The 13,831-nt window shown below is 40.8% G+C and overlaps 1 protein-coding gene across 8 annotated transcripts in view; it reads right to left on the reverse strand.

Moving 5' to 3' along the window:
• Positions 1 to 13,831, reverse strand: part of POT1 (protection of telomeres 1) — a 102,659-nt gene that overhangs the window by 21,785 nt on the left and 67,043 nt on the right. For all 8 annotated transcript variants that reach the window (XM_064142371.1, XM_064142370.1, XM_064142374.1 and 5 more), the window contains one exon: positions 3,614 to 3,769. In XM_064142371.1, the coding sequence (XP_063998441.1) occupies positions 3,614 to 3,769 (156 nt within the window). The remainder of the gene's footprint in view (positions 1 to 3,613; positions 3,770 to 13,831) is intronic.

The raw sequence follows: 13,831 nt of genomic DNA on the forward strand, positions 1-13,831 counted from the left end.
AAAAGCCTTTCAATCAAATTAACTAGCCTCCAAAATACTTTTTTTTAAAGCATAACCTAAGATCCAGCTGATAGTTGGCAAGCTACACATATCCAATAATCTGGATTTATGTTCCCTCTAAGTATCTTTTAAATACCCCTATATAAATGATAAATTATTTTAAATTGACTTCATTTAATATTAATACTACAGCAGACAGTCTGATAAGTCTTATTTCAGCTCCAGCTTCTGCTTTAACCAGTAGAAATCTAAAAAGACTGGACTGCCAAGGTCTTAGTACAATACTTATAAATGCATATACATACATATAGAAGCAGACAGGGCAACATCCTGATTCTGGAGCCTTCTGTATCAAGGAACAAGCTATGATTATATAATAGTGGCATCAAACATCTTCGTTAAACAACAATGAAAAACACAGCGTATTTTCAGACTCAGGCACCAGGAACATGAAGGTGCACTTCAGCATGCAGTTATTTTGCTTCTGGCATGGAGCTCTTACCTGAGTTTTAACTGATCTGCACCATTAGTGTTGCTCATTTTGTTCATTCAAAGCATATCAAGAAGACAGATTGTGCATTCAGACAGAGGTTAAGAGACTCATCTGAGCCTTTTTTTTTAATTCTTATTTTTTCTTTACAGATGCTAAATTTCACCTAATTATGTTGAATATCCAAAACTGCAAGGGACGGTCACATTGTAAAACTAATATAATGACTACAAGTCCTTTTGAAAAGTTTTTTCTTAGAAGTTCTTAGTTAAGTTCCACTTACCAAATAATTTTATGCCACTACAATAGTGCCAAAATACCTTCTTCACCCACAGTAAATTGTGTATAAGGAAGAAAAAGTCAACTATAATTGAACCATTTCCTTCTTTCAAAAACAATGTATGAAAAGTATTTACTATGTGTACAAGCGTATAAGACTAAACATGGGAGAAGACAGCCCAGAAGTCAAAAATACAAAATGCCAGTTTTGCCTTCTTACCTTGCATGCTGAAATTTATGCAAAAGTAAACTGAATTATGTTTTAGTGCAGCACTCAAGTTCCCAATGTTTATGATTGCTATAAAAATGTATCTTCCCACATATGTATTGTATTAGATCTCTTTTCTGAAAAGGTTACTATTTTTTATATCTTAATATAATTTAGTAGAAGATGCATAACAATCAGCATTGCCAAATACTGAAGTGTCCAGAAGGTTGTGCATGTCGATAAACCAGACCTCAGCGTGTAATTTTCCTGAGCTCCTTTAGAAGGCAGCATTGCCTTCTGTTAGCAAAGGCTGGCAAGCGTGGGTGTTGCAGTTCAGAATTTTACTGTATTGTTGTCGTTTACAGAACGCCAGCAGACCAAGCACACTTCATACGCTTGACTGCGAAGAAATTATCATCTATATTAAAATAAACACCATGATGTATAGAACCATCACTAAAGTCTAGTGCAAACCCAACTCACAGCTGTTCTGTGTATGAACTATCTACCTCATTAAAAACAAGTCCATTTAAAATTAAAGCAATATAAAATACACTAATACCCCATCTGCAGTCAGATGCAAATGACTATTTCAAAAGTACATCTTAATGCTAAAAAGAATTAAAACACAACATCACATAGGCAGTTCCTTGTAACTAGCCAACTAAACTGACTTTTTAAGCATAGCAAATTCTCATCATTATTTCAAAACACAGAGCGTTTTAATAATTCTAATACTTTAATACTCTAATTTTGCTGAGTACATTGTGCATAAATTTTTGCAAATGAGAGGAAGCATATACAAAGTATTTGAGTGTGGTCCTATGCAAAAAACCCCAAATAAACCCACCACAGAACTACTTAAATCATTTAAAGGGTTTGGAGGACTTGGTTGTGCAAGAGCTGCGAGGTGGTGTGGTTTCTTTTTCTTCCTTTTGCATAGTAGAAAAAATGTGAGGAAAATGACACTGACAGGTCAAAGGAATGCTACCCAGGCCTGAAAAATCTGAAGCTAGTTATTACAGCTGTGTAACTCATCTAAATTGTGTGTGCACTAGAAAAGCACGTAAGACAAAAAGCCATGACATACAGTAAATGTTCTCCAGTTTTATACTTTTATATAAATTACTAAGGATAAAAACCTTTGCATAACAAGACTGACTCTAAATTAAGTATTATACAGATCAATATAGATTATTTCAACTCTACATACTAATTATATAGAATATTTCAATTATTCATTTTCTTAACACTATGGTATGGTTGATATTTAGAAACAAATCTTTTATTAAATCTTCTGTTTTAAGAAGAGTCCCCCAAAAAGCTATGATATTTAGATTATTCTCTGCAGGTATTGCTACTTGAACTTAAAAAACCTTCCTGAGTTTAACTGTTAGGATAGCAGCCCTTTTTCTTCAATTGAACTTTCCTAACTCAAAACTTCTACAGTTTCCATGAAATTAAACTACTGCAGTTTTGGACATAGACAGGAGAAAAACAGCCTGTGTGGCTCAGTACATCAAAGTAGGTTTCTCATCAGTTTCTTTTCACATTGGAGCTCCCGCTAAACACTGTGGTATAAAGCAATGGCACAAATGCTCTAAAACTAAGATTAAAAGGGCTTACAGGAAAAGTAAAAAGTATTGAGAGCTTATGAAAACATGCCACATACTCAGTAGGAATTCCCAAATATAAGTGGAGAAAAGTAATAAAGGAAGTATCACCAGCTACTCAAGAAATTATGTTTCATTAATATGAAAGAACTTTTTTGCCTTGATTTTCAAAATGTACTGCTTTAGTGGAACACCACCAATTATACGCATCGTTGATTGCACAAGGTAGCAAAAGAAAATTCTGAAAGAGAACTTTTAAGTAATGAAGTACTTCTGTAAGTTTTGTTACGAATTCTCACACAAAGAAAAGTTATTTTGCTATCTCTTGTCTACTTACAAGCAAGTATTAATATATTGAATTGATTTAATGTCTGCTTATAGCCCCAGCCCAACGAATGGCTATCACTTATCTTTATTTTCTAGTAAACACTGTTAAAAATTATGCTTGGTCATAGAGAGCAAGGCATAAAATGATAGATGTATTCTTTGCTAATTCACTGTATTTAGAAGCAAGATAGCAGTACTGCTGAAGATGAAATGTTTAATTATGTTGTTGTTACCTCTTTCTAAGCCTAATCGACGTTACTGACCCACTAAATGAAGACTGCACTGCAAACTGCAGAAGTTTATATAACAGAAAATCTTTTATTGACTTTGGAATTACAGACCTTTAACGAGCCTGCAAGTTTAACCCTATTTTATGTCATTTAAAAAAAATTCTAAAGCATAGAACACATTTTGTGAGTGTATTCTTTTCACAGGATTATGTATGATATTACAGTGTCTGGAAAGAACTGTTTAATTGGAAGATTTTTTTTCATGGCAGTTTTAAGGTAATGAGGCTCTTTTACAGACCTTGAAGGAGTTTTGCATTCAAATAAAAGGTATGGGAAATACAGTGAAAGACAAAGAGAAACATCTGAAACTAATTAACAAAGAAACTGAATTGATACCTTCTCTGAAGTGAATTCTAAGTGGAAAATAGGCCACAAAATGAGTCAGAAATACCAAACTCTGCATTACCTTCAGTGATTTTGCCAGTTGCATGTGGTTATCATAGACTAGAATGTCTGCTGTTAGATTTCGCAGCTGACGAAGAAGAACTTTTTCTCCTTCCAAGTCTCTTTCTTCCACAGGCACTTTCCATGTTGGGTAGGGACACTTTGTGCCATCCCATACCTGCAATGTAAATGAACTATTTCAATATAGTCAGAGTACTTTAGAATGAGATTTTAAATAACTTTTATTAATACATTTGCTGTTTGATTAAAAATTGATAACAATAAGAAATCTTAATAGAACTCTTGGCTTTAAGGTCCTTAAATTAGATTTTATGTGATTTAAAAATTATTACTATTTCTTATAGAGTAAGAAATCATTCTGTAGAGAATATTATTAAATGTTAAGACTTGAGATTTATTAATATTTTAAAAGAAACCTCAAATCATAGAATCATAGAATCAACCAGGTTGGAAGAGACCTCCAAGATCATCCAGTACAACCTAGCACCCAGACCTAGCCAGTCAACTAGACCATGGCACTAAGTGCCTTATCCAGTCTTTTCTTGAACACCTCCAGGGACGGTGCCTCCACCACCTCCTGGGCAGCCCATTCCAATGGGAAATCACTCTCTCTGTGGAGAACTGCCTCCTAACATCCAGCCTATACCTACCCTGGCACAACTTGAGACTGTGTTCCCTTGTTCTATTGCTGGTTGCCTGGGAGAAGAGGCCACCCCCCACCTGGCTACAATGTCCCTTCAGGTAGTTGTAGACAGTAATAAGATCACCTCCTCTTCTCTAGGCTAAACAACCCCAGCTCTCTCAGCCTCTCCTCATAGGGTTTATGCTCCAGGCCTTTCACCGGCTTTGTCACCCTTCTCTGGACACGTTCCAGCACCTCAACATCTCTCTTGAAGTGAGGGGCCCAGAACTGGACACAGTACTCAAGGTGTGGCCTGACCAGTGCTGAGTACAGCGGAAGAATAACCTCCCTTGTCCTACTGGCCACACTGTTCCTGATGCAGGTCAGGATGCCATTGGCTCTCTTGGCCACCTGGGCACACTGCTGGCTCATCTTTAGTCTACTGTTTATCAGTACCCCCAGGGCCCTTTCCTCCTGGCTGCTTTCCAGCCACTCAGTCCACAGCCTGTAGCACTGCTTCAGGTTGTTGTGGCCAAAGTGCAGAACCCTGCACTTGGCCTTGTTAAATCTCATCCCATTGGCCTCTGCCCACCTATCCAGACTGTCCAGGTCCCTCTGCAGGGCTCTCCTACCTTCCAACAGATCAACACCTGCTCCTAGCTTGGTGTCATCTGCAAACTTACTGATGCTGGACTCAATCCCCTCGTCCAGGTCATCAATAAAGATACTGAACAGGACTGGGCCCAGCACTGATCCTTGGGGAACACCACTAGTGACTGGCTGCCAACTGGATGTGGCACCATTCACCACTACTCTCTGGGCTCTGCCATCCAGTCAGTTCTTGATCCAGCACAGAGTGAATCTGTCCAAACCATGAGCTTCCAGCTTGGCTAGGAGCTTCTTGTGGCAGACAGTGTCAAAGGATTTGGTGAAGTCCAGGTAGACTACATCCACAGCCTTCCCCACATTCACCAGGCGGGTAACCTGATCATAAAAGGAGATCAGGTTGGTGAGGCAGGACCTGCCCTTCCTAAACCCATGCTGGCTGGGCCTGATCCCTTGGCTATCCTGTAGGTGCTTTGTGATGGCACCCAAGATGACCTGTTCCATGACCTTGCCTGGTACTGAGGTCAGGCTCACAGGTCTGTAGTTTTCTGGCTCCTCCTTACAACCCTTCTTGTGTATGGGAATCACATTGACCAGCTTCCAGTCTTCAGGGACCTCTCCAGTGAGCCAGGACTGCTGATAAATGATGGGAGAGTGGCTTGGCCAGCTCATCTGCCAGCTCTCTCAGAACCCTAGGGTGGATCCCATCCGGTCCCATGGACTTGTGAGGATCCAAATGACGCAGCAGGTCCCTTACTGCTTCCTCATGGATTAGAGGGGGACTATAAGCTGTCCTGGAGACAACCTGTCCAACTATTGAAGATTGAGGCAAAGAAGGTGTTAAGCACCTCTGCCTTTTCCTCATCCTTTGTCACTATATTCCCCTCTCTATCTAACAAGGACTGGAGGTTGTCCTTGGCCCTTCTCTTGCCATTCCTATATTTAAAGGAACATTTTTTATTTTCCTTGACAGCTGTGGCCAACCTAAGCTCCAAGTGGGCTTTTGCCTCTCTAATTTTTCCTCTACAAGACCTAGCAACTTCCTTGAACTTTTCCTGGGACACCTCCCCTCTTTTCCAAAGATGATACACTCTCTTTTTAATCTTTAATTCCTTCAGCAGCTCCTTGTCCATCCAGTCTGGCTGCCTCGCTCATCGGCTCGTCTTCCGGCTCAATGGCACTGCCTGCTCCTGTGCCTTCAGGAGTTCTTTCTTGAAGTAGGTCCAATCTTCCTGGACCCCTTTCTTTTCAAGGGCTTTTTCCCAAGGAACTTTCTGAATTAGTTGCTTAAATAGGCTGAAGTCTGCCCTTCGGAAGTCCAGCGTGGCGGTTCTGTTGATGCCCTTCCTGGTTTCTCCATATATTGAAAACTCTATAATTTCATGGTCACTGGACCCCAGGCAGCCTCCAACCACCACATCCCCTACCAGCCCCTCTCTATTTGTGAGCAGCAGGTCAAGCAGGGCTGCCCCCCTGGTAGGCTCACGTAACAGCTGGGATAAGAAGTTGTCTTCCACACATTCCAGAAACCTTCTAGACTGCTTCTTCTCTGCAGTGTTTAAGTCCCAGCAGATGTCTGGTAGGTTAAAGTCACCCACCAGAACAAGGGCAGGTGATCTTGAGGCAGCCTCCAGTTGTTTAAAGAGCAATAAATCAACCTCTTCTTCCTGGTTGGGTGGTCTGTAACAGACTCCAACCATGATATCAGTGTTGTTGGGCTTCCCTTTAATTCTTACCCATGACTCAACTTGATCGTCCTTGATTTCTACCTCCATGACATCCAGAGTATCCCTAACACACAGAGCCACTCCCCCACCTTTTCTCCCTTGCCTGTCTCTCCTGAAGAGTCTGTAGCCATTGATTACAGCACTCCAATCATGTGAGCCATCCCACCACGTTTCAGTGATGGCGACAGTATCATAGTTTTCCTCCAGCACCAAAGCTTCCAGCTCCTCTTGTTTGTTACCCATACTGCGTGCATTAGTGTACATGCACTTCAGCTGGGCTGCTGCTTTTACCCCTAGCTCTGGCCTACCATCCTCAATTTCCTTTGATTTATCTCTAGTGCAGTCATGTTTTAACCCCTCCCCCTTCCATTCTAGTTTATAGCCCTCTCAACAAGCCCAGCCAGCTTATGTGCCAGGGTCCTTCTCCCCTTCTGTGTCAGTTGTACCCCATCTGTTGCTTCCAGACCTGTGGCAAGATGAAGTTCCCCAAGATCAAAGAATCCAAAGTTATGTTGGAGGCACCAACCTCTGAGCCACTTGTTCATCAAATACACTTTTCTATTCCTCTCTGTATTCCAATCTGTGACTAAGGGTATAGATGAAAAGACTACCTGTGCCCCTGCTCCCTAACATCCACCCTCAACCTCCGCCCCGGCACAGCTTGAGACCGTGTCCTCTTGTACTGTCACTTGCCTGGGAGACTGGCTACAGTATGTAAAGACTCAGCACAACAGCATATATTCCCTTAACTACTCATGTTCTCCTGCATCAGTATTTAATTATTCTGAATATATTAGACGAGCATCTGTATTTAATATACATTTAGTAACAAGGATTCTTATTTTTTTTTCCCCAAAACCTAAGTTCTTGCTACATTTGAAATATCAAGACCTATCAAAGTTATTGTGAAAAAGTAAGGTTAGCAATAGAATTGTCACTTTGGAACTAAAATCTTACTACTTAAACCAAACACTGAAATTTCAATGATAGCTGCTTAAAACATATTCTGTGAGCAATAAGAGTTCCTGAAGATACACTCTTGCCAAAAACAGTAGAAATAATGGTTTAAAATACTGGCATAGAAAAATAAAAATCTAAGAGGCATTTGGATGACAAGAGTGAAACGCTGCATTTCATAGGATTTCATGCATACAGGTTTGACAGAGCTAATTTTCAAACAGTCTGTGATACTAAGTAATTTTGTCCTGTTGAGTTAGGCACTGCAGCAGGGGAGGAAAAGATGACAGTAAAGCTTAATTTTTAAAGGGCTTCTACATTTTATGCTTAACTGTTGTGGATAAAAGGTCCCACAGGAAAGGATCTAAGAATCAGCAAAGCCATGTGTAAATACACTGAGAATAACCCACAATAGAAATACTCATCCCAAATCAAGAGATAAAAGGGAAAACTGTTCACAGTGAAAATGCCCCATAACATCAAATTAGTGTTCCCAAATAAAGAGTGTATTTTGAAGGACCCAGATAATGAGGTGGTAATTGCTACCACAGACTGAAAAAAACAAAACCAAAACCATTATCTCTTGATCCTGTACCATAAAATATTTCAAACCATAAAGTGAGATTGCCCATTGCTTGAATTACCAAGCCTTTTCCAGAGCTGAGCTTAAGAAACAGATTCAGTACATATGTATGTCGTGTATGCCTGTAACCGCGAAAGAGGCTTATTTACACCTTGCCTGGACATGTTTTTCTGCCAGGACCCCTGCTTGTAAACAGGTTGTGTAAGCCCACACACACCCAGCTCGTGTCTCCCATGTGTAGGCCCATGTGATCCCCATATTTGGGAAAGTCCAGGCAAGTGCCTTTTGCCTATTATGGTAAGGTTTGGCTGACTGCCAACCTGATTGGTCATTCTAGTGGCCAAAGGGGCCATTAGTCTTGGCCCACATTCAATAAACAGGGGTGCACAGGTAAACGAAGTGCCTGTATAGCTCAGACCCCGATAGCTCAGACCCCCACGCTCGGACTCCATTGCATAGCTCCGATGCTCAGAGGCTCAGACCCTCATGCTCTGACCCACTTGCAGCTGCCTGCCTGAGTACCTTAGTTGCAGAGCTCACTTAAGCCTATATATATATATATGTGGAGCCTATAGTCTCCAGCCAGCTGTGCACATCTGCATGCCACTGTGTTATCAGGACCAGATCCTGCATTGCCTGCCTTTACTTAGGGAGCTCAGACTCCCAGCAGCCGCACACATCCTGCATGCCCGCTGCCTGTCATTGCTTGGTAAGCACCACTGCTGCTAAGACAACCAGGAAGCAGACTCGAAATTGTCTGCATACACAATCGGCCTGCTAGCAGCATGAGAACCATGCTAGCAACAGCATGACATTCTCCTCCTGCACCTGAGATCCTGCCTACATATCCCTGGACAAAGCATCTAGAAGAAGCCAGCAGCACCAAGGCAGAGATTGCATCCGTCGTCAGGAGAACCACGTCAGAGACCATCATTTTCCCCAGAAGCCAGGAAGATTCATCCTTTCCCCTCAAGCCAGGAGGATTCCAGCCTCAAAGTCCAAGGGCAAAGATCCCCTAAAGTCTGGACACTTGCAATAGGCTGTGACATAGCCCCAGAGGCGGATTGATAAGAATTGTGAGTAAAAGCTTAAATGCCTCTGTAATACCTGTTGCCTCTACCATAGACCAGAATCAGTTTCCAGTCTGCTCCACTGGATGAGTAGTGTATAGACCCCAAATGGTATTTGCCGTGGGGGAAAATCCTCTCTCTGTTTATAGTTTGAATGTTTTCTAGTTAATTAATAAGTCATTGTACATATTTTATCCTAGAATGTTTTCATAACCCTGTAAGAACATTTTAATATTAATATACAGTGGTTGGGGGTGGTGAGAGCTCAGAATATTGAGTTTAATAAAAATAATATTTTTATATAATATTATCTCGCCCCAATTAATTTCTCCCCTCCACCAAAATAGGCATAGGTGGCAGAATACTCCTCTGCGACAATGTATTAGGCCTGATCATAGGGTTGCCTTGTTAAGTGCTGTGCAGTGGTACTCAGGATGACCTGCTCCATAACCTTTCCTGGCACCAAGGTCAGACTGACAGGCTTGTAGTTCCTTGGATCATCCCCCTGGCCCTTCTTGTAGATGGGTGTCACACTTGCCGGCCTCCAGTCAACTGGGACCTCCCCAGTTAGCCAAGACTGTTGACAAATAATGGTGAATGGCTTGGTGAGCACATCTGCCGGCTCCAAGTACTCTTGGATGGATCCCATCTGGTCCCACAGACTTGTGCACATCTAACTGTCACAATAGGTCATTGATCATTTCCTTCTGCATTGTGGGGGCTACTTGCTGCTCTCCATCCCTGTTTTCCAGTTCCAGGGGTTGAATTGTCATGGAGCAACTGGTGTCGCTAACAAATTCTGAGGCAAAGTTCAACAGCTCAGCCTTTTCCTTGTCTTTGGTCACCAGGTTACCACCTTCATCCAGTAGTGGGTGGAGGCTCTCCCTGGCTCTTCTTTTACTGTTAAAATATTTATAAAAGCTCTTTTTATTATCTTTACTGACACTGGCCAGATTGAGTTGATGTTGAATTTTGGCCTTTCTGATTTTCTCTCTACATATCCTTACAAGAAGAGTCTTGTACTCTTTCTGAATTGCCTGCCCCTCTTTGATGGTTGGTTAAGTTTTTTGGTGTGGGGTGTTTATGTGGTTATTTTTCGAATTTTTGTTTGTTTATTTTTAGTGAGTATACAAAATAATAACAGATTGGTCTACAATTTTTATAAAAGAGATCTAGTCTATCATGACCAACATTTGATATCAGAAAGGGATTTCACCATGCTTCAAAAAGAAGAAAATCAGTAACAGCATGCCAAATGTAGTCTGCAATTTTTAAACTTGACTATTTTAAAATACTAAAAAATGTGACAGGAATTAGAAATCAGAAAAAAAAATCTCTTGCTTCAATTCCACACAGAAATTACAAAATCAACATCAGATCTTATGCCACATGAAAGAGTGGAAAGATATGTTAATAATTTAATAAAGCACTTGTCTCTGTCCTTGCAGAGGGCCCTTCAATGCTGAACATATAAATGAATTAATTTATTACAGTCCACAAAGTTCTGAAATTTGACTGTCTTATTTGTCATCTATTTCATAAGGGATAATTAAATGGAAATATTTTTAACAACAGCAAAGCATAGTATAGGATGACAATTAAGGTTTCTGTGCAGTGCATGCATTGTTCTGCACAATAAAAATCTTTGCTGCTTTAATTAAGAAATAACGCAGTGTTTTGCTTCTAAAAATGTAACAATACAGCTTAACACAGTAGAACCGGGAACTAATTTTATGAAGTCATAAAGCAGAAAATAACAGGCTATTTGTCACTCACTTGTAAAAGAAAGAAAAATAAATATAAAGGAGTTCCACAAAAACATCAGACATACATATAGAGACAAAACGAAGGAAATTATGCAGACTTCCTTTTTACGTAGGTGATGTTATGGACCACCGTTGGTGGCAGTTTATATTTTGTACATTCAGGGAGCACTGATATGCAAAATGCTTGCACACAGCTAAAATAAACTATCTAAAATCCATCAAGATTGAGAATATAAACTTTTCTAGACAGTGAAATGACTGCATTAATTATATCTAGTAGATCTAGAAAAAAACAATAAATAATCACTGCTAACTAAAACACAAGATAAAAATCAAGAATTAACAATATTTTTCAACTGCAAGACATCTTGCAATATTTACCTAAAAACGTTTGTGAAAAAAATTACCCACACCAATGGCATTCTAGAAAGCCTCTCTAAATAAATAAATCATATCAACAACTTTAAAGAGAACTGGAGACCTGTAACTAGTGGAGTCCCCAGGGATCAGTGCTGAGTCCAGTCCTGTTCAACATCTCCATCAATAACAAGTTTGCTGACAATACCAAACTGGGAAGCTTGGATGATACACTAGAAAGCTTTGCAGCCATTCAGAGAGACTTGGACATACTGGAGAGCTGGGCAAAGAGGAACCTAATGAGGTTCAACAAGGGTAAGTGCAGAGTCCTGCACCTGGGAAGGAATAATAAACTGCACCAGTACACATTAGGAGGTGATGTGCTGGAGAGCAGCCCTGTGGAGAAGGTCCTTGGAGTCCTGGTGGATGACAAGCTATTCATGGGACAGCAATGTGCCCCTGTGGCCAAGAAGGCCAATGGGATCCTGGGGTGCACTAAAAAGAGTGTGTCCAGCAGATGAAGGGAGGTTTTTCTGTCCCTCTACTCTGCCCTAGTGAGGCTCCACCTAGAACACTGCATGCAGTTCTGGACTCTCCAGTTCACAAGGGACAAGGACCTACTTGAGAGTCCAAAGGAGGGCTACAAGGATGGTTAAGGGACTGAAGCACTGCCTTATGAGGAAAGACTGAGGATATTTAGTCTGGAGATGGCAAGCCTGAGAGCAGATCTAATAAATGTGTATCAATATATGAGGGCTGGGTGTCAAGAAGAAAGAGACAGCCTCTGCTCACTTGCTCCCTATGATGGAACATGGGGTAATGGATGTAAACTACAGCACAGGAAGTTCCATCCCAATGCGAGGAAGAACTTCTTTATTGTAAGGGTCACAGAGCACTGTAACAGGCTTGCTAGATAGTTTGTGGAGTCTCCTTCCCTGGAGACTTTCAAGACTCACCTGGATGTGTTCGTGCATGACCTGCACTAGATTATATGCTCCTGCTCTGGCAGGGGGCTTGGACTCAAAGATCTCCAGAGGTCCCTTCCAACCCCCCTAACATCCTGTGAACTGGGACTTTTGTACAGTTATAATAGCAATAAAATGGTCAAGGATCATAAATTTACTCAACCTCAAAATACTCATCTATGTAAGATTATTCAAATCAGTAAATATGTCTGTGCTAGTTTGAAGCAGGCTAGAATGTTTTGGTGAGAAAAAGTAGATAATTGGCTATGAAAAGGAAAACAACGGTTATGTCTACTCCCCTCACAGTCTCACTGAGAGGGATGGGATAAAGTAGGGAAAACATTAGATAACACTTTTGCCATATTTTTTTTTCACTTTCTGGCTGGGCTTTGGCTGAGCTGCATCTCCCTAACATCTCCTGCCACTCACCTTGCTCCTTAACCTCTTGGCTGAACCTCTATTCTTCCTTAGGACTGGGGTAAGGTTGAGAGGGGCAGGGGGAAGGTTTAGGGGTGGTTGAGGGCGCCTCCTGGGGACTCAGGTTTCTGGGAGGGGAGTTGTGTTTCTGTATTACCTTTTTTCATTTGTATATTTCTGTATGTAACTGTATATATTGTAAATATCTGCTTGTACCTTGTGCTAGCTGTAAATAAATAGCTTCATTTATATTCCCAGAACCGGATGAGTCAAGTTTGGGTACCTTCTAAAGTGTGGGGGGGCGGGGTACACCTAAACCACCCCATATTTTAATTTGGCTTCCCCAATGTGGGGCAAATTCATTTGAGTGACTGTTAATACACTCTGGGAATCAGAATGAAGCTAATAAAGCAGCTATTTTACTTGGTGGGGCTATTGTGTGGCCTCTTTTCTGTTTTCTTGTGTACAATTGGATCAAAGACCAAATTGGTTATTTCTTGCTTCATGTAGTTTTTAAGAAGGTCAAAACTAAAGTTGCAAGCATTTTCTAGTCCTGGGGTGATTTCACTCTAGGGTATGCTGGTTTTAATGTCACTGAAAATCTTACCAGTAACATTACAGGGGCATTTATCAATATTACAAGCAATCAAAATACTGCTTTATCTACAGCCCTCATGAGAATAATTCAACCCAGAACTGAGATGCCAGACCCTTGTAATGACTTAAAGCAAATTGTGGCATGTGTGTCATCCTGGCTCTTATAATTTCTGATTTTATAATACTTTTAATATTCTGTGTGAAAAATTCAAATGCAGAGCCTATAAAAACTAGGAAAATCTCTGTGTCAAAGGCATCTCAAATACAATCTAATTCCAAGCCAAATTCAGGGGCACAACAATCTCCTTCCCAGCCAGGGATGATTTTGCAGCAACCAAACCAAAACACAGAAAATAAAGGAAAACAATCTCTTCCCCAGCAAAATTCAGGGGCACAGCCAGGGACAGTTATACCTCCCTCTTCAGATTCTGAGAAAACTGCCAATGTTCCTAACAATAATGACAACAAAGATAAAAACACGTCAAGGTTGGAAGACATCTCAGGAGCATAGGCAAATAATCCCACTAATACTAATAACACAAGCTCAGACAG

This window comes from Pogoniulus pusillus, chromosome 4, assembly GCF_015220805.1.
Source record: "Pogoniulus pusillus isolate bPogPus1 chromosome 4, bPogPus1.pri, whole genome shotgun sequence".
Lineage (NCBI taxonomy): Eukaryota > Metazoa > Chordata > Aves > Piciformes > Lybiidae > Pogoniulus > Pogoniulus pusillus.